General features: G+C 44.0%; 1 protein-coding gene across 1 annotated transcript in view; it reads right to left on the bottom strand.

Moving 5' to 3' along the window:
- Nucleotides 1-301: 301 nt before the first annotated feature.
- CDHR3 (cadherin related family member 3) overlaps nt 302-18,684 on the bottom strand; it is a gene marked incomplete at both ends in the record, with an annotated part of 37,996 nt that continues 19,613 nt past the window's right edge. Inside the window, 12 exons of the mRNA XM_081331932.1 lie at nt 302-816; nt 3,895-3,943; nt 6,651-6,747; nt 6,902-7,083; nt 8,099-8,343; nt 9,517-9,685; nt 11,161-11,390; nt 13,696-13,794; nt 13,923-14,025; nt 16,015-16,183; nt 17,053-17,242; nt 18,395-18,549. Of these exons, the coding sequence (XP_081188058.1) occupies nt 302-816; nt 3,895-3,943; nt 6,651-6,747; nt 6,902-7,083; nt 8,099-8,343; nt 9,517-9,685; nt 11,161-11,390; nt 13,696-13,794; nt 13,923-14,025; nt 16,015-16,183; nt 17,053-17,242; nt 18,395-18,549 (2,203 nt within the window). The remainder of the gene's footprint in view (nt 817-3,894; nt 3,944-6,650; nt 6,748-6,901; nt 7,084-8,098; nt 8,344-9,516; nt 9,686-11,160; nt 11,391-13,695; nt 13,795-13,922; nt 14,026-16,014; nt 16,184-17,052; nt 17,243-18,394; nt 18,550-18,684) is intronic.

Genomic DNA, 18,684 nt, shown 5'->3' with positions numbered 1-18,684 from the left:
ATTCTATTCTATTCTATTCTATTCTATTCTACATTTTATTCTATTTTCTATTCTATTCTATTCTGTTCTATTCTACTGTATTTTATGCTTCATTCCTCTATCCTATTACATTCTACATTCTACATTCTATTCTATTCTATTCCATTCCATTCCATATTTTCTATTCTATTCTATTCTATTCTATTCTATTCTATTCTATTCTATTCTATTCTATTCTATTCTATTCTATTCTATTCTATTCTATTCTATTCTATTCTATTAATTTTCTGGGTTAAAGACATCTGAAACTCGGTCCTTGTTTTTAAGACTGATTTTGGTATTTTGGATATATTTTGGGAGAAGGGTTTGGAGACCTGCGTGGGGGACTGGGGGAAGGCGACTGAGTGCTCAGAGGCTCTTCCTTTCCCTTCTGCAATTTCAGGTTGCCATTTGGGAGACTTTCCGTCTTTTCGTCTAATGCTGTTGGTTCCAGGTGATTTTGTCTTCTGGTTGCATCTTCTCTTCGGAGGGTCTCCCCTGTCTGATCATTCTTTGGAGGCTTCTTCTGCTTCAGATCTCCTTGACTACCACCAGGTCCAGCCTCTGCTTTGGGTAGATCCTTTTCACCACGTTTTGGAGATCTCGGCTTCTGTTTCAGATCCCCTTCACCGCCACCGCTAGGGGCAGCTTCTGCTTTAGACAGATTGCCTCCTCCACTCTTGGGGGGAGTTGTTACTTGCACAACAGAGTCCTTCCCTTTGGTCTTGGAAAGCGCACTGGTGCCTTTCCATCTTCGTGCCCCAGATTTTGAGTTGTATTCATACACTTTGCCGGTGACTGTGGGAGAAAAGATTAATTGAAGCATTCATTTTTCAGAGTTGGAAGGGATGGCGATTACTAAGGCTGGTTTGTTTGACTTGTCATCCACTATAACAGACATGTCAAACACAAGGCCCGGGGGCCGGATCCGGCCCGCAAAGTGGTTCCATGTGGCCCGTGAAGCCATCCTGGAAACAGTGAGGGAACGGCCCCCGCTGCCTTGGCCCTGGCCCAGAGACCCTTCTTCTGCCAGAGACCCTCAGATCTGTCCCACTCCGGCCTGGGCCCCCATAGGCACCCTTGATGCGAACGATGTAGAGCTGGCCACGCCCACCCAGTAGGCCGTATGCACTCTAGTCACGCCCACCCAGCAGGCCACGCCCACCCTGGCCATACTCACCCGGCCCCCTGAGGGCAACCGCAATGCTGATGCGGCCCTCAATGAAATTGAGTTTGACACCCCTGCACTACAATCTGACAGGATTCCTAGCAGCTTAACAACCAAATACACAACACAAAATGCCCACGGCAATAGAAGTAATATATTCAGCCGTAGTAAGAGCATCCCGACCAAACTCAAAGCCAAGTCAACAAACAAACAACCTAAACCTCCATTTTAAGCCACCTTCTGAAATGGGATACCAAGGAGAGAGCAATAGCAATCACACTTAAGACTTATATACCGCTTCACGGTGTTTTACAGCCCTCTTTTAAGCCGTTTAGAGAGTCTTGCCCCCAACAATCTGGGTCCTCATTTTACCGACCTCGGAAGGATGGAAGGCTGAGTCAACTTTGATCTCCTCGGGAAAGCTTGTCTAGAGAACAGGGGTCGCAGAAAAACAACTTCTCTGTGTTTCTTCTCCTTGACCTTACAAGACCGGGGTACAATCAACAGTTTTTCTTGCAACAATGAAATTGACTCAAAGGTTGTTTTTCCAAAAGGCAACTGGACTCTCTTGGGGTTTTTTTCCCCCCCTTGAAAACATTTCGCTTCTCATCCAAGAAGCTTCTTTGCTTCCGGAAGTTCCAGAAGTTTGGGAAATTCAGTTTTCAGCAGAACTGAAGAAGCTTCTTGAATGGGAGCGAAACGTTTTCAAGGGGGGAAAAAAACACACAAAAGAATCCAGTTGCCTTTTGGGAAAGCACCTTTGGGACAACCCATGACCTGGATTATCTCCATCAATAAAGTTGACCATTTAGAGCAGGGGTCTTTAAACGTGGAGCTTTTATGACTTGTGGACTTCAACTCCCAGAATTCCTCAGCCAGGCACGCGTAGTATAGTAAGGAGACATGTAATTTCAGACTTATAAGACTGAGGTCAGCCTCTTCAGGTACTGTTAACACAATTGTAAGTTTATAGTAATATACACTAGCAGGTTTGAAAACACCCCTCTCCTTCTCTGAGTTGTTTGCCACAGCCATTCCTTCTGCAGGCAAAGCAGCCTCTTATCTAATTATCGCCTAGTCCAGGGGTAGGCAACCTTGGCTCTTTTATGACTCATGGACTTCAACTCCCAGAATTCCTGAGCAGGAATTCTGGGAGTTGAAGTCCATGAGTCATAAAAGAGCCGAGTTTGCCTACCCCTGGCCTAGTCTGTGGCTCCTTCTCCTCCTCCTCCTCCCGTAAGGACAGTCTTACAAGTGTAGGAAAAAACAAAAAAAAACCCTCTTTAACGGTGAAGCTTGAGAATCAGAGGCCAGCATTCTTTATTTAATCTATTAGATATTTAACCCCACTTTTATTTCTTTATCAGAAATAACTCAAAGTGGTAGACATACGTAATATCGCTTCCTCCCCCTCTTTTCCCCACAACGTTCCCTGTGATATGGGCTGGGCAGAAAGAGAATAACTGGCTGAAAGTCACCCAGTTGGTTTTCATGCCTAAGTCGGGACTAGAACTCACCATCTCCCGGTGATTGGCCGGAAGTCACCCGGCTGGTTTTCATGCCTAAGGCGGGACTAGAACTCACCATCTCCCGGTGATTGGCCGGAAGTCACCCGGCTGGTTTTCATGCCTAAGGCAGGACTAGTACTCACCATCTCCCAGTGATTGTCCCAAACTCAACCAACTTTCATGCCTAAGGCGGAACTAGAACTTACCATCTCCTGGTTTCTAACCCAGCGCCTTAATCACTAGAACAATCTCTATGTAGCCACAATGATTATTTAAGGTGCTTGAAGTGCACCAAAGATTCCTGGATGAATTATAAACAAGAAGAAACAACCATTTGTCTGAAATGGTATAGCAGACATGTCAAACTCAACATCACGTGACGTTGCGCAATGTATCGGGACGGTTTTGCCATTGCCGGCAATGGGGTGGCGCAACTTCTGGATGATGTGTCTGGCTCGCAGGCCGGCAGTTTGACACCCCAGATATAGAGTTTCCTGCCTGAGCAGGGGGTTGGACTAGAAGACCTCCAAGGTCCCTTCCAACTATTATTATTATTATTATTATTATTATTATTATTATTATTATTATTATTATTATTATTATTATTAATCAGCCTTTGCAAGACGAAAACTCTGAAATCCACAGGCAAACCTCCTACTGGATTATAGCCAATATGAATGATTTCTTCAGCAATTGATTGATAATTTGATTTTTCTCTTGAAGGAAAGTGTAGCTTTGATCTTTGCCTTGGAGGCATAAAGGTCTCGCTCTAGTACAGACATGTCAAACACAAGGCCCGGGGGCCAGATCCGGCCCGTGAAGTGGTTTCATGTGGCCCGCGAAGCCATCCTAGAAACAGTGAGGGAACGGCCCCCACTGCCTTGGCCCTGGCCCAGAGACCCTCCTCCTGCCAGAGACCCTCAGATCTGTCCCACTCCTGCCCAGGCCCCCATAGGCACCCTTGATGCGAACGATGTAGAGCTGGCCACGCCCACCCAGTAGGCCATACGCACTCTAGCCACGCCCACCCAGTAGGCCACGCCCACCCTGGCCATACCCACCTGGCCCCCTGAGGGCAACCGCAATGCTGATGCCGCCCTCAATGAACTTGAGTTTGACACCCCTGCTCTAGTAAGACTTAAAACATTTTCATTTCACAACCATTTGGCTCCTCTTGCCCTCCTGTAGGAATTGTAATACCTGGGTCTACTGCTTCCCCATCAAAGACAGGATTTAAGTTGGTCATTTCCTAAAAAAAAGGCAAACAAAAGGCTAAATTTAGTACCGTTAATTAAAGAAATGAGGGGGAGGGGGGAAGCTGTCCAATAGGGAATCAAGGAGAATTCTACAATCTGCTGATTGTATTAAAACTTAGTTAGCATATAGTTGCTTACTCGAAGGCAGAAAATTAGAAAATTTGAGGGAACATTCTTTTGGAGAATACATTAAGCTCTTTGCTTTCATATTTAATTTATGTTCAATATTTATTCTTTCATATACACAGAAGACAACAAAAGAAGGTTAAAATCTCGGAATGGGGCAACTAGGAAGTGACTTCTTGTTTAGGCCTGGGTGACTTCTAATACTAGGAAATACTAGGAAATCTTGTAAATTGGACTAAGGATGTGAACTTTTAAACGGGATCTCTAGAAAGACAAAAAGGAAATGCATCTCTACTTTGATTTTTGTGCTGTTTTTCATTGTCAGGGAGAGGATATAATTTTTTATATATATAAAAATAAATGACCTGGAAGACGTACAATAATTACCATGGTTCTTTCCAGGTTTCAATATGAGCCAGAATAAATGCTGGCATCATAATATGCTAATCCTACGTAGGCAAAGATTCTGTATTTTTTTTTAAAAAAAATCTGTTTCAGGTTTAAAGCACGCTTACCCATATCACTTCTTTCTTTGCTTTCTTCTTTTCTGTAGATTAAAAAAAATGCACCGCTTTATCTAACCTTCAGCTTTATGAAATGAACGAGAGTTTGAAAGCATCAAATCAAATTACATTCTTTACTACAGGATGCCAACCTGGACTAAATAGTACATACCTACTACATAAAGCCAAAAGTGGAAGATGTTATATAGTCAGGTAACAAAATATCGGCAAACAATCAGCCAAGTTCAGAGAGCAACAAGGACTTCACCTTTCAAGCCATATATTCTACATATAAGGCAGTCCTCGGTTGACAACCTGTCACTTAGCAACTACAACTATCCATAGCTATGAAAGACCTCCGAAAAAGTAGCTGGAAACTGGTTCTGAAGTTCTTATGACCCTACACCAGTCACTTGATCAATTTTGTGCACCTGTTTGTTTGTATCATGCTTTTATTATTTTTATAAATAGCTATCATCATACCTAATACTCCTCCCTCTTCCTATTTTCCCCATAACAACAATCCTGTGGAGTAGTTTGGCTGAGAGAGAGTGACTGGCTAAAGTCACCCAGCTGGCGTTGATGGCTAAGGCGGGACTAGAACTCTCCATCTTCTGGTGATTGGCCCAAAGTCACCTAGCCGGCTTTCATAGCTAAGTCAGGACTAGAACTCACAGTCTCCTGATGATTGGCCCAAAGTCACCCAGCTGGCTTTGATGGCTAAGGCGGGAATAGAACTCTCCGTCTCCTGGTGATTGACTCAAAGTCACCTAGTCAGCTTTCATGGCTAAAGTGGGACTAGAATTCTCTGTCTCCTGGTGATTGGCTCAAAGTCACCTAACCAGCTTTCATGGCTAAAAGTACTTGAACTCACAGTCTCCTGCTTTCTAGCCTGGTTCCTTAACCATAGGGGTAGGCAACCTTGGCTCTTTTGTGACTCCTGGACTTCAACTCCCAGAATTCCTGAGCCAGCATGGCTCAGCTTAGAAACCTCTCCCTTTTCTCTCAGCATGGCTGGCTCAGGAATTCTGGGAATTGAAGTCCACGAGTCATAAAAGAGCCAAGGTTGCCTACTCCTGGGAAAGGGAGAGGTTTCCAAGTTGAGCCATGCTGGCTCAGGAATTCTGGGAGTTGAAGTCCACAGGTCATAAAAGAGCCAAGGTTGCCTACCCCTGCACTAGACCAAACTGAATCTTACTTGGTGACCAGCCCACATTTACAGCCCTTTGCAGTGTCCATATGACCACGATTTCCGACATTTTTGCCCAAAATCAGGGTTTACTTCCGGTTTTCAGCAAAAAAAGGCCCCAGAGCAAACAATGAGTTCACTTAATGACTGCTGCAAAACAAGGTCATAAAATTTGATCGGTCACACAGATGACCTGCTTTACAACCATCATGGCTTAAGGATGCTCCGTTACAGTCGTAAGTCGAGGACTCTTTGTATTCTCTTCTATTTGATCTTAAACTCTATGATCCTAGCTCACATGGCAACTAAAATCACATGTCGTTTGAAAACCTTGTGTCTCAATGTGTCAGGGTTTTAATCACAAGGAAAACAGACAAGAAAGAACATACCTGGCATGTCCAACCTGTCATAAATTAAAAGAAAAAATTACAATAATGTTCATTAAGCAATACAGTAAACAAAGCTGAACTGAAAAGTATTGATAGCAACAACTTTAAATTTTGGAAGACCGCTCCAATCTCATTAAGCGGATTCTTTATGTGAGTATGGCAGAACAAAAGGAGATGTATGCACAGGGCAGACATTTTTATTAATAACTCTATTATTATTTGGATTTTTTGTCTTTAAGTCACTTCATGAGGGCCCAGATTGTTGGGGGCAAGACACTGACTGTGTAAACTGCTTTGTCAAGTTTAAACCTTAGAGAGGCTGTGGAGCGGAGGTCTCCAATCTTTTCGTTTTGGCGTCCCGGAGAGGGAGGCAAGCACCGCTACGTGTGCGTGCGCAAATGGGCTGCCTGCACACACGCACAAAAATAACCCCCGCGCGTGCATGCACAAATGGGCTATGTATGAGCGCATCCACACATGCAAATGGCCGCACGCGAGTGCGGGCACACGTGCAAATGGGATTGCGCGGGCACAAGTGCTGCGAATGGGGTGGCGCTAGTGCTGGCGGGATGCTCTGGGGCAGGGCGAGGCTAGCGCCGGTGGGATGCTCAGGGTGGCACTGGAGCAAGTGTGTGTGGGGGGGGAAGTGCACACGTGTGTGCACGTGCCTACAGTTGGGGACCTCTGCTGTAAAGCACTATGAAGCGGTATATAAGTCTAAGTGCTATGGCTAATGCTACTTACAGTGGCTTTGTGTCCGCTTTGGGTCTTGGTGGGCAACAGGAACGGAGGTATTTTGCCAGCAAAACGGTTAGGTATCCAAGCAATCCAAGCAGCAATAAACTGCCAAGGAGTATGAAGAATGGCACATACCAAGCTGACACAGCATAGGCGTTTTCTTTGCTGGTCACAATGGTAACACCAGGCTTGCAAGGAAGAAAAAAAAAGGGGGGGGAATAAGGAATAACAGCCACAGAAGAAAAAACAGCAGTCATTTACAACATACAGTGCAAGGACCGTTAACAGTCATTGCGTAGGAGAAACAGGCAGAAGACTAGCAGACTGCAACCGTGAACACCAACTAGCATGGAGAAGACGTGATGAAAATTCCTTAATTTCACAAAACACGGACGTAGTTTCAATGGGGAACTTGTGAGCATCCTAGACCAGGGGTAGGCAACCTCGGCTCTTTTATGACTCATGGACTTCAACTCCCAGAATTCCTGAGTCAGCATAGCTGACTCAGGAATTCTGGGAGTTGAAGTCCATGAGTCATAAAAGAGCCGAGGTTGCCTACCCCTCTCCTAGACAAAGCAAAATCCCCCCCCAAAAAAGGCTGCTAGAGAATTCCCGGAAGCCTGACACTCAGACCAATCAGCCATCAACAGATACATAGAGATAATCAACATCTACCTGCCACTGAAAAAAAAGATAATAAAAAAACACAGAGGAAACAAAAGTCTAGTACAGATAGTCCTTGACTTATAACAGTTCATTTAGTGATCGGTCAAAGTCACGACACTGAAAAAAGTGACTGGCGGCCATTTTTCACCCGATGATTGCCCCATCCTCACGGTCACGTGATCAAAATTAAGATGCTTGGCAACTGACTCATATTGATGACGGTCGCAGCGTCCCGGGGTCACGTGACCCCCTTTTGCGACCTTCTGAGAGGTGAAATCAATGGGGAAGCCAGATTCACTTAACAACTGTGTTACTACCTTAACAACTGCAATGATTCATATTGGTGAAATGGGGTAAAATTCACTTAACAACTGTCTGTCTTAGCAGCAAAAATTTTGGGCCTTAATGGCAGTATTAAGTCAAGGGCTAACCGTCTATAATTACGACAGTACTGTAAATAAATCAATAAGTAAGTCCTACCGTCAGCATATTATTTTCATCCCAAATCGTATTTTATTTATAAAAACCCAAACTTACCGTCGTAGGGATCACAGTGGTTGGCTCTGGAATAACTCGGATGGTCAATTTGACGTTGCTGTTTTGAACACGGACTGAGGTTCTTTCAGAACTTGTTAACAGATTATCATCTGTTATTGTAACCAACAGCCGATATTCCCAAACTGTGTCCATTCCCGACATATAATCAAACGGGTTGATCAGGACTAACCTCGAGATATTGGAACCAGCCTTTGGTGAGAAGTCAAAATGGTTATTCACATTACCTAAAAGCAGAGCAAAAGGAGAAAAAAATGTGTAGAGAGAAATGAAGACAGCTGGTAGTTTAATTCACTGGGAGATGGTGAATATGATGAACGGTTGCGGGAGCTGGGAATGTCCAGGCTAGCAAAGAGAAGAACTTGAAGTGACATAATAGCTGTTTTCCAATATTTGAGGGTCTGTCACAGAAAAGAAAGAGTCAACCTATTGTCCAAAGCACCTGAGGGCAGGACAAGAACAAATGGATGGAAACTCATCAAGGAGAGAAGCAACCTAGAACTAAGGAGGAATTTCCTGACAGTGAGAACAATTAATCAGTGGAACGACCTGCCTCCAGAAGTTGTGGGTGCTCCAACACTGGAGGTTTTCAAGGGGTCTCCAACCTTTTTGGATTGGCGGCCCAGTAGGAGACAGAGGGGCAGGCACCTTACACGTGAATGTGGTGCCTGTGTGAGGCTTGTTGAACCACCTCTGCCAGGCTCATGGCATTGCTACCACCAGCGCCTGCGGCAATGCTGCCCCTGGCACAAGTTTCATGTCGCCGCCCCATGGCCCACCTGATGCTTGCGGCGGTGCTGCTGCCTGCACAAGGTTCGTGGCAATGCCGCCACCTGCGTGTGGCACACAGCCGCCCACCTGCCGCTCACGGTGCTGCCGCCCCATGCACAACGTTCATGGCAACACCACCGCCCCTGCGATACTAGCGGCGCTGCCACCTCCCGCACAACACTTGAGGCAACGGTGGCACGAGGGAAGATTCAAATACCTGAACAGTCAGTTCTCTTATTGGATGTAGGCCTGGGCCTCCGAGGCCTAGAATAGACTTCCAGAAGTGGCATCCACGCACTTCCGGTGGGCTGTTCTAGGCTTTGCCTCCGTGCTGGACTTACTTGTACTGCTCCAAGGGGCCCGCGGGCTGCAGCTAGTGCTAAACACTGTCAGCCGCTGGTCAAGCTGCTTGTGCCACCCTCCAGGCTTATTTTTGTGGTAGGGCTTATATTAGGCCCACCCCCAAAAATCAGGCTAGGGCTTATTTTCAGGGTGGGTCTTATTTTCAGGGAAACACAGTACCACTGGGCCCCAAAGTAGCCACCAATTCTAAAACCCACATGACATGTCTTATATATTCTAACAGAAAACAAATGACATCAGATATTGAAAACTGAAGTACAAAGTACCTGATGTGATAGTATATCGGAATGAGGTTGGACTTGAATCCCGATCCACGCAAGTGATACTGAAACTATTAATAATGCCCAAGCTTAGATCCACTGGCACTTCCAGCAACTGTCCGTCAGGTGTGCATATTGGTGGCTCATCATTTGCCTCAAGAACGTTTATGATCACCTAAAGAAATGTTTAAAGAAATATTTGAAGGAACCGTATTACATTTATATCCCGCCCTTCTCCGAAGACTCAGGGCAGCTTACAAGCTTAGCAGTAGCCTTCATTCTATGTATATGCCTGCTTGTTAGGGCTTTCACACACACCCCAAGCGGCATTATTACAAAGTCAGCTTATTGCCCCCAACAATCTGGGTCCTCATTTTACCTACCTCGGAAGGATGGAAGGCTGAGTCAACCTTGAGCCTGGTGGGATGCGAACCTGCACTAATTGCAGGCAGCTGGTGTTACTTAAGGAGGCATCAGCCCACTGCTCCACCAAGGCTCTTGGTAATGGTAATGGTACGGTGGTTAGAATGCAGCATTGCAGGCTAACTCTGCCCACTGGAGGGAGTTCAATCCTGACCGGCACCAGGTTGACTCAGGCTTCCATTCTTCTGTCGGTAAAACGAGGATGCAGATGGTTGGGAGCAATAGGCTGACGTTGTAAGCCATTTAGACAGCGCTGTAAAGCGCTATGGGGCACTACATAAGTTTAAGTGCTATCTGAAGAGTCTAGAACAGTGGTAGGCAACCTCGGCTCTTTTATGACTCATGGACTTCAACTCCCAGAATTCCTAAGTCAGCTATGGGTCATGAGTCATGAAAGAGCCAAGGTTGCCTACCCGTAGTCTAGAAGAAATTTTTCAAGTCTATAGGTTCAGAGCTGGCTCTTGTAGTAAATGTAATAGATCACTTGGTCTGGGCAGCAGATACTAAGAAACGAGAAGTTCCGGCAAATTCTTAGAGGACCGACAACTTGGAGTAAAACATTTTGCAATTTATCAGCTTGAGAAAGCAGATCAGGAAGAAGCGATACCTTATCCTTCCTCTCAAGCAACACGTCTTGTATCAAGCAGATCAAATCCACTTCCATCCAGCTTCCATCCAGCTTTCCATAGGACATAGTATTATATATTATAGTAATATATTCTCTTTTTAAAAAAAATAAATGTTTGCTATTGAAACATAAAAGAACATATAAACTAACACAAATTAATTGTAGGAGAAGCTGGGAGGCAGAGCTGGGAGGTGGAGTTAAATGAGTCATCAGCCTAGAGCTGTTATGTTGTCACAAACGGTCTGAATCCAACCCCGTTTGAATCCTGTTGACCCTTATCTGGCGCCAATTTAGAACTGAACTTTAATTGACTAGATTCTTCTGTATAGGCTGGAGCAAGAAATCTTTTTAACCACAACTTAATGAATGGTTCTGATCGTTTGTGGCTACGTAATGACTCTAGGCTGATGACTCGCTTAACTCCATAAGCAGCTCTGCCTGCTGTTCTCCTGTCGCTCCAGTTCAGACAAGGTCACGGACATTTTGCTTCCACAAATGCCACCTCAGGCAAGTCCTGCTGCATTTACCACAAAAAGGCAAGAAAAGGAAAGTGCAAGGAATCATAAGCTCTGTTTTAAACTTGCTAGTAGTTTACTCACTGAGGAAGTTCCATTCCTGCCATTGTTGTCAGAAGCTTTCACTTTGAGAGTGTGCACTCGTTCTGCTTCGTAGTCTAATTTCTTTGTGTTCTTCAAAATGCCCAACTGCGGATCGATGATGAATAAGTCTGTGACACCCCCGCCACTCTCCCCAGACAAAATGGAGTAAGAAATCTCAGTAGGAGGCAAATCCTTGTCAGTGGCTAGCATTGCTCCTATAGCGGAATTTGCTAAAATGAAATAGCAACACATTAAAGTGACACATAGGTAGTTTTGTGTGTGTGTGTGTGTGTGTGTGTGTGTGTGTGTGTGTGGTGTGTTTAGAGATTGTGCAGGCCTCAGAATTGATTCTGAAACCGGGCTTCAGACTAGGGGTCAAAAAAAGTCAAAAATGGTAGCTACTGCGTGGCCAGAATCCCCGCCTGTTTTTAAAGCAGGAGTATCCATCCATGTGACTGAAGCCACGTCCCATTTTTATTTACGTTACAGCAGAGGTGTCCAACCTTGGCAACTTTAAGACTTGTGGACTTCAACTCCCAGAATTCCCCAGCTAGCTAGGGGGGACTCTGGGAACTGAAGTCCAAATTGTCAGGGTTGGACACCCCTGCTGTAAAGTAAATAAAAAGGGGATGTGGCTTCCATCACATAGATAGATAGATAGATAGATAGATAGATAGATAGATAGATAGATAGATAGATAGATAGATAGATAGATAGATAGATAGATACATGGCCATCCATCTCACAAACTGACTCTATGGCCACCATCTTGATTTTTTATTTCTTTGACATCCTCCACAGATACTCTGCACTCAGACTGTGTGCAAATACAGCAGTTTTGTGTTATTCATTAAAGTACCCCAAGGTTTTTTTTTAGCCTCTTAGGGAAGCCTGATAGAAGAAATTTTAAAAAAATTGTTAAAGTTGATATTTCTTTCTTTCTTTCTTTCTTCCTTCCTTTCTTCCTTCCTTCCTTCCTTCCTTCCTTCCTTCCTTCCTTCCTTCCTTCCTTCCTTCCTTCCTTCCTTCCTTCCTTTTCTTTCTTTCATTTAGGGGTTTCAAAAAAAAAATTGGGATGCCCTAAGACAGAGGTCTCCAACCTGGACAATTTTAAGACGTGTGGACTTCAATTCCACACGTCTTAAAATTGGTGGAGCAGCGGGCTAATGCCTCCTTAAGTAACACCAGCTGCCTGCAATTAGTGCAGGTTCGCATCCCACCAGGCTCAAGGTTGACTCAGCCTTCCATCCTTCCCAGGTAGGTAAAATGAGGACCCAGATTGTTGGGGGCAATAAGCTGACTTTGTAATAATGCCGCTTGGGGTGTGTGTGAAAGCCCTAATAAGCAGGCATATACATAGAATGAAGGCTACTGCTAAGCTTGTAAGCCACCCTGAGTCTTCGGAGAAGGGCGGGATATAAATGGAATTAAAATAAATAAAAAATAAATAAATAAAATTCCATGCTGGCTGGGGAATTTGGGGAGTTGAAGTTCACAGGCCTTAAAGTCGCCAAGGTTGCAGTAAGATCCCTGCTTTAAGGAATAATAGATAGGTGCTATGTTGCCTTATGTTGTGTGTTACTCCTTCTGAATCTCATAGCGTGCATATGTGCATGGTCAATATTAATATTTAATTTCTGTACTGTACTATACTAAACAGATGAAAATCAGCAACCTTCACCTCTGCGTATGAAAACCACTTTCATTCAATAGATAGCACTGAAAAATACAATCTTTATGAATGTTATGGGTGATTTTGACTCACTTGAAGCCATGTGAAATATATCCCAATATTTATTCTATCTTTTTCTATCCAGGCATCAGAACAAGCCACGTGGGGGGAAAAATACATTGAAGACATTTTCAACTAAGAACCCAGAAAAATCATAATTTCCTTTGGCTTTAGCAAAATTACTCTTAACTTCCACTGCTTTCATTTTAAGGGTTTTGAGAAGTATGGAGGGATAATTTAGCTGCTAATTTCAAGGATGAAATCAGCCACAGTTTGCAGGGACCGGTTAAAAAAATAATCGAGATGCAGGCACAATCATGTGACTGAAGGCCCCCCCCCCACATAAAAAGGCAAGGTTTTGATTGCACGGACTAGCTGCCATCTTGAATTTTTGGCCCCACCGCCCTAAAGACCATGCTGATTTAATTTTATTTATTGTATGCAAATTTAAGTTTTCTTGACCAAGGTTGTTTGGGAAACATTACTGTTTTGACAAAACTGCTTTGCTTACATAATGATAGTAACAGATTTTTGTTTGTTTCCTTGATAACCAGAAAGTTTTAAAACTTTTTTTTTTAAAAAAAGAAGAAGGAGGAGGAGGAGGAGGAGGAAATAAATATGTTAGAGTTTGAAGAGTGTTCATACACTTCATTCCAGTGGTTTATTTGGTCTTAAAGAAACATTCACCCCAATAAAACTATTTGCATAGCAGATAGAGCGTAGAGAATTAGCTTCAGTGTGAGAAAATTCTGTTTTATAGCCTTGTAAATGTCCAAAAAAAGCCATCGTAACTTGTAACTTACGTGGTGTTATTTCAGAGACATTAAAAATGTACAAAGAGTTATGGAAGACTGGATCAAACTCATTTATCGGCTGAATGTTGATGTAAATGTAGATTAGTTCTGTCAACACAGCAAGTAAGAAAAAAACGTGAAAGGTGACAAGAACTATAAGCCCCATTTAAAGAATTTTTCCCCCCCCCAGAAAAACAGTTGGGGGAAAGGGGGCAAAAAGGAAAGTTAATACTAACCAGGAAAGTAAGGCTCAGAAATATCCTGAATGACAATATTCAGAATATATTGTCTCTGCACACTTCCATCCGTTATGTTTTCCAAGTCTACATTTCCTATAAGCTTAAAGGAACATATTTTTACAGACAGTCCTCAATTTATGACCTCCGTCGAGCCCAAAATTTCTATTGCTAAGCGAGACAGCTGTTAAGTGAAATTTCGCCCCATTTGATGACCTTTCTTGCCTCAGTCGTTAAGTGAATCATTGCAGTAGTTAAATTACTCACCCGGTTGTTAAGTGAATCTGGCTTCCCCATTGACCTTGTTTGGCAAAAGGGGATCACGTGACCCAGGGACGCTGCAACTGTCATAAATGCGAGTCAGTTGCCAAGCATCTGAATTTTGATCACGTGACCATGGAGATGCTGCAAAGGTCGCAAATGCGAAAAAAGGCCATAAGCTACTTTGTTCAGTGCTGTTGTAGCTTTGAACAGTCACTAAATGAGCTGCTGTCAACTGAGGACTGTGTTGAATTGCCATGTTATTTTTCCTTACTGCGATTTGTTATCACATTTTTCAATTACTTCTGAATCACTCCGCAGCAGCTCAGGAGTTGTCGCCTTAAGGACGGTGGGGATATACAGGTAGTCCTTGACTTACAACCTTTCATTTAGCTAACATTTGAAGTTACAATGGCATTGAAAACAGTGACTTACAACCAATGGTGGAATTTAAATCCCTGAACAATCGGTTCTCTGCGTGGATGCAAGCCTGGGCCTCCCAGGCCTAGAACGGACTTCCGGAAGCGGTGTGCATTCAGCAGTGGGCTAATGCCTCCTTGAGTAACACCAGCTGCCTGCAATTCGTGCAACTTCGAGTCCCACCAGGCTCAAGGTTGACTCAGCCTTCCATCCTTCCGAGGTAGGTAAAATGAGGACCCAGATTGTTGGGGGCAATTAAGCTGACTTTGTAATAATGCCGCTTGGGGGTTGTGTGAAAGCCCTAATAAGCAGGCATATACATAGAATGAAGGCTACTGCTAAGCTTGTAAGCCGCCCTGAGTCTTCGGAGAAGGGCGGGATATAAATGGAATTAAAATAAAAAATAAAATAAAATTTAACTACCAGTTCTGCCGAACTGGTGCAAACCAGCTGAATTCCATCACTGCTTACATCCGGTCTGAATCGGGATCACGTAACCGCAGGGACTCTGCAACCATCCCAAGTGCAAAGGACTGGTGGTAAGCCTCTTTTTAAAAAAAATTTGAACGTAAACCCAAACAGTTTGCTAATGGTCGCTAAATGAATAGTCATAAGTTGTAGACTTTCTTTTTTAAAGAAAGAAAAGAAAAGAAGCAGCATTGTAAAAAATTGTACAAGTATTTTTGCTTCTTCCTTAGAAAAGTGGGACTGTAGCAGTTCTATAAAGGTAAAGGAGTTGCCGCGGATTTTACTCCGCTAGTCGTTGCTGACTCTAGGGGCCCGTTCTAATGTCCATTTCAAGGTCATTGGGCCAGCGCTGTCAGAAGACATTCCCGCGTTCATATGCCCAGCATGACGTCGTGGAGCGCTGTTACCTTTCCGCTGAAGTGGTACCTATTTATCTATTCACGTTTGCATGATTTCGAACTGCTAGGTTGGACGGAGCAACCTAGGTGAGGACAGGAGCTTACCCCCGCCGCGTGACGCTCGGGTCTCAAACTTGGGCTACTGGCTTTCCAGCTGACAAACCCAGCATCTTAACCACTGAGCCACCGCGCCACCAGGAACTCTACAGTGGTCCTGAAATGTGCCAGCATCTCAAAGAATTTATATTAGATTAATACAGAATGAAATAAGTTTTGGCTTCATTCTAAATAAATGGGTTCATTTTGCTTCTTAATACAACAAATGCCCGAGGCTTAAAGTTCTGATTTGCAGGATATTTTTTGATAACGCTTTTGTCGATACAGATAAGACACTTACCGGTATGTCCCCACATAAAATCTTGACCTCTTTTAAAGCTACTTTTAACGGGAAACATTTCCCTCACTGCACTTCCTCCTGTTGATTATATTTGAATAGGCACTCCCTTCTCCAAATTTAAATAATATCAAACAATTAACTGGCAGACCTTAATTATTCCAGAGTGAGGAGGATCCTGGGTAAATTTATTACTTCCAACTCCAGATAGTTCAGTGAAGTTAAACAAATTGTGTGGTGATTCAGCATCTTCATCTTCGCAAAAATTCTTCAGTTTGATCATTTCAAATCCAGGGGAAGCCGTTTCAGGAATTACCACTCTATTGAAGAAAAACAAAACAAAACAAAACAAATTAGCTATTTATTTCAAATTTTCGGGTTCTTTGCATAGCTCTCCCAAGTGTCTAAAAGAGTATCTGTTCTGTACCAGCCTGCTACCGGCCCTGCAGAAAAGGCAACCCCTTTACAAACGGCAAGAGGCTGGAATACCGTCTGCCAAATTTATTACAACAAAAACAAACAAGACACGAACCAAGATACAGGAGCTTTGAAACACTATCTGAGCGGTTGCTTTCAGCAAACCAGCCCTCCCCACACATTCCCTTTATAAAGAGTTCAGGGCGTGGCTTCTCTCCTTCCGAGAAGCCCCATTGCCTTCCTCTGTTTACTCCTACTTGACTGCCTCCTGCGTCGGGCGTCCTTGAACAGGGCCAGCTGTGGGTCATCTTCATCCACACTGTCAGGCTCACACAGCTGGGTCTCCATAGTGACCAAGTGGGAGGGGCCTGCCTGAGGGCTATCATCATCAAGATCTTCAACCCCCTGAGCAAGGTCTTCAACACCCCCCTCCTCCTCTGAGTCGTCCGACCCAACTGCCGAACCCACAGGCTGACCCTGAATCACAACAGTATCTCGTGTGTTAGAAATTTTGAGGGGGCCATATGATGATATCAGAAAAGAGAACTGAAAAAAGTATTTTAATAACTTTTCATGGGCCTTAAGAGGAGGTTGCTATCCTTTCTTTGCTGGTCTCCTTCCCACTTTTTAACATCAATATAAACAAAGGCATCTGTTCAGTGGTGGGATTCAGCCGGTTCGCACCAGTTCAGCAGAAACGGTAGCTAAATTTTGTTGAGTTTGGAGAACCGGCTGAATGCACACTTCTTCCGAAAGTCCGTTTTATTGTTACCTGGGATTGTATTCCCTGCATTTGGGCGGAAGGTCATTGATATCTTCAACAAAGACGAAAATCTCTATTTCAACAGGCCTTTCATGGGGAGGGTTGTCATCAACACGGATGGTCAAAGAAATATTAGGATGGGTTCTGATGGAGGAAGCGTCACGATCTAGCCGAGCAGACACCAAGACCGTACCTGTCACTAAAACAGAAATAAGCGGTAAGAGTTTCCAGGCACCAGCACAGGCCTAGCCTTTGATTGCAACACATTTTTCTTTATTTGTCTTCCGCTTTTATTATTTTTACAAATAACGGAAGGCGGTGAACCTATGCAAAAACACCTTCCTCCTCCTATTTTTTCCCCACAGCAACAACCTTGTGAGATGAGTTAGGCTGCTGGGAGAAAAAAAGACTGGCCCAAAGTCACCCAGTTGGCTTCCATGGCTAAGGCAGGACTAGAATTCCCTGTCTCCTGGTGATTGGCCCCAAGTCACCTAGCCAGCTTTTATGTCTGAGGCGGGACTAGAACTCACCATCTCCTGGTGATTGGCCCCAAGTCACCCAGCTGGCTTTCATGCCTAAGGCGGGACTAGAACTCACCGTCTCCTGGTGATTGGCCCCAAGTCACCCAGCTGGCTTTCGTGCCTAAGGCGGGACTAGAACTTCCCGTCTCCTGGTGATTGGCCCCAAGTCACCCAGCTGGCTTTCATGCCTAAGGCGGGACTAGAACTCACCATCTCCTGGTGATTGGCCCAAAGTCACCCAGCTGGCTTTCATGCCTAAGGCGGGATTAGAACTCACTGTCTCCTGGTGATTGGCCGAAAATCACCAGGCGGCTTTCATGGCTTTTTTCAGCCTGAGATTTATATAGTTGCTAACGAGGATGGCCAAAGGTAAGAATCATTGAAGTCAAGATCGTGAAGATGATCAAAGCTGTATTCCTTCTTCACCGATCTTGCAAAGGAGAAGGACTTTGACCTCAAGGTTGTGGCTGCCATTTTGAATTTTTTGACCCCTTCTGCCTGTCCCTGTTTATATTATTGCAAAAAAAAAATGTGGGAAGAAAAGTAGCACAATCGTAATTTCCACCAAGGGCTCTGAGTATTTATTAAGAGCATGTTAGCAACTACTGGGATGGGACCCCACGCTCCGCTTAATGTGTTCCCCCGAAGCATCCCATGTTCTGATTAAAAACCCCAAACGGTGGAGCTGGGATTGCAGTCATTGAGCAAGGCAGTCATGTGGACGCCTCTCTTAATGACCACAAGGAAATATGACCGTCATTCCAAGCTCAGCTGTGATTGTGACTTATAGCATTCTTCTGGATTCTATTCAAATCAGATTAATTCCTTACTTGGGTTGATGTAGAATTTAGGGGTTGCTTCAGGAACTCCCATGCTATAGCGAAGGTTAAGAATAAAATCTTCGCCATCAGGATCCTTAGCTGTTATATTAGCAACAAATGTTCCCGATGCTGCTTCTTCACGAACCTTGAAAACTCTCTCTTTCCTATAACAGAAATTAGACAGGACACTTGGATATGTTTGATCCGCGTCTCTTATAATATTTAAAATATAACTAACACAATGAAGGGTTACAACGTGAAAGCAAAAATTAATTATATGGGGTTCTTGGTGCTCTCTA

Source organism: Vipera berus, assembly GCF_964194415.1.
Source record: "Vipera berus genome assembly, chromosome: 6".
Lineage (NCBI taxonomy): Eukaryota > Metazoa > Chordata > Lepidosauria > Squamata > Viperidae > Vipera > Vipera berus.
This window is presented reverse-complemented; position numbering and strand designations above follow the sequence as displayed.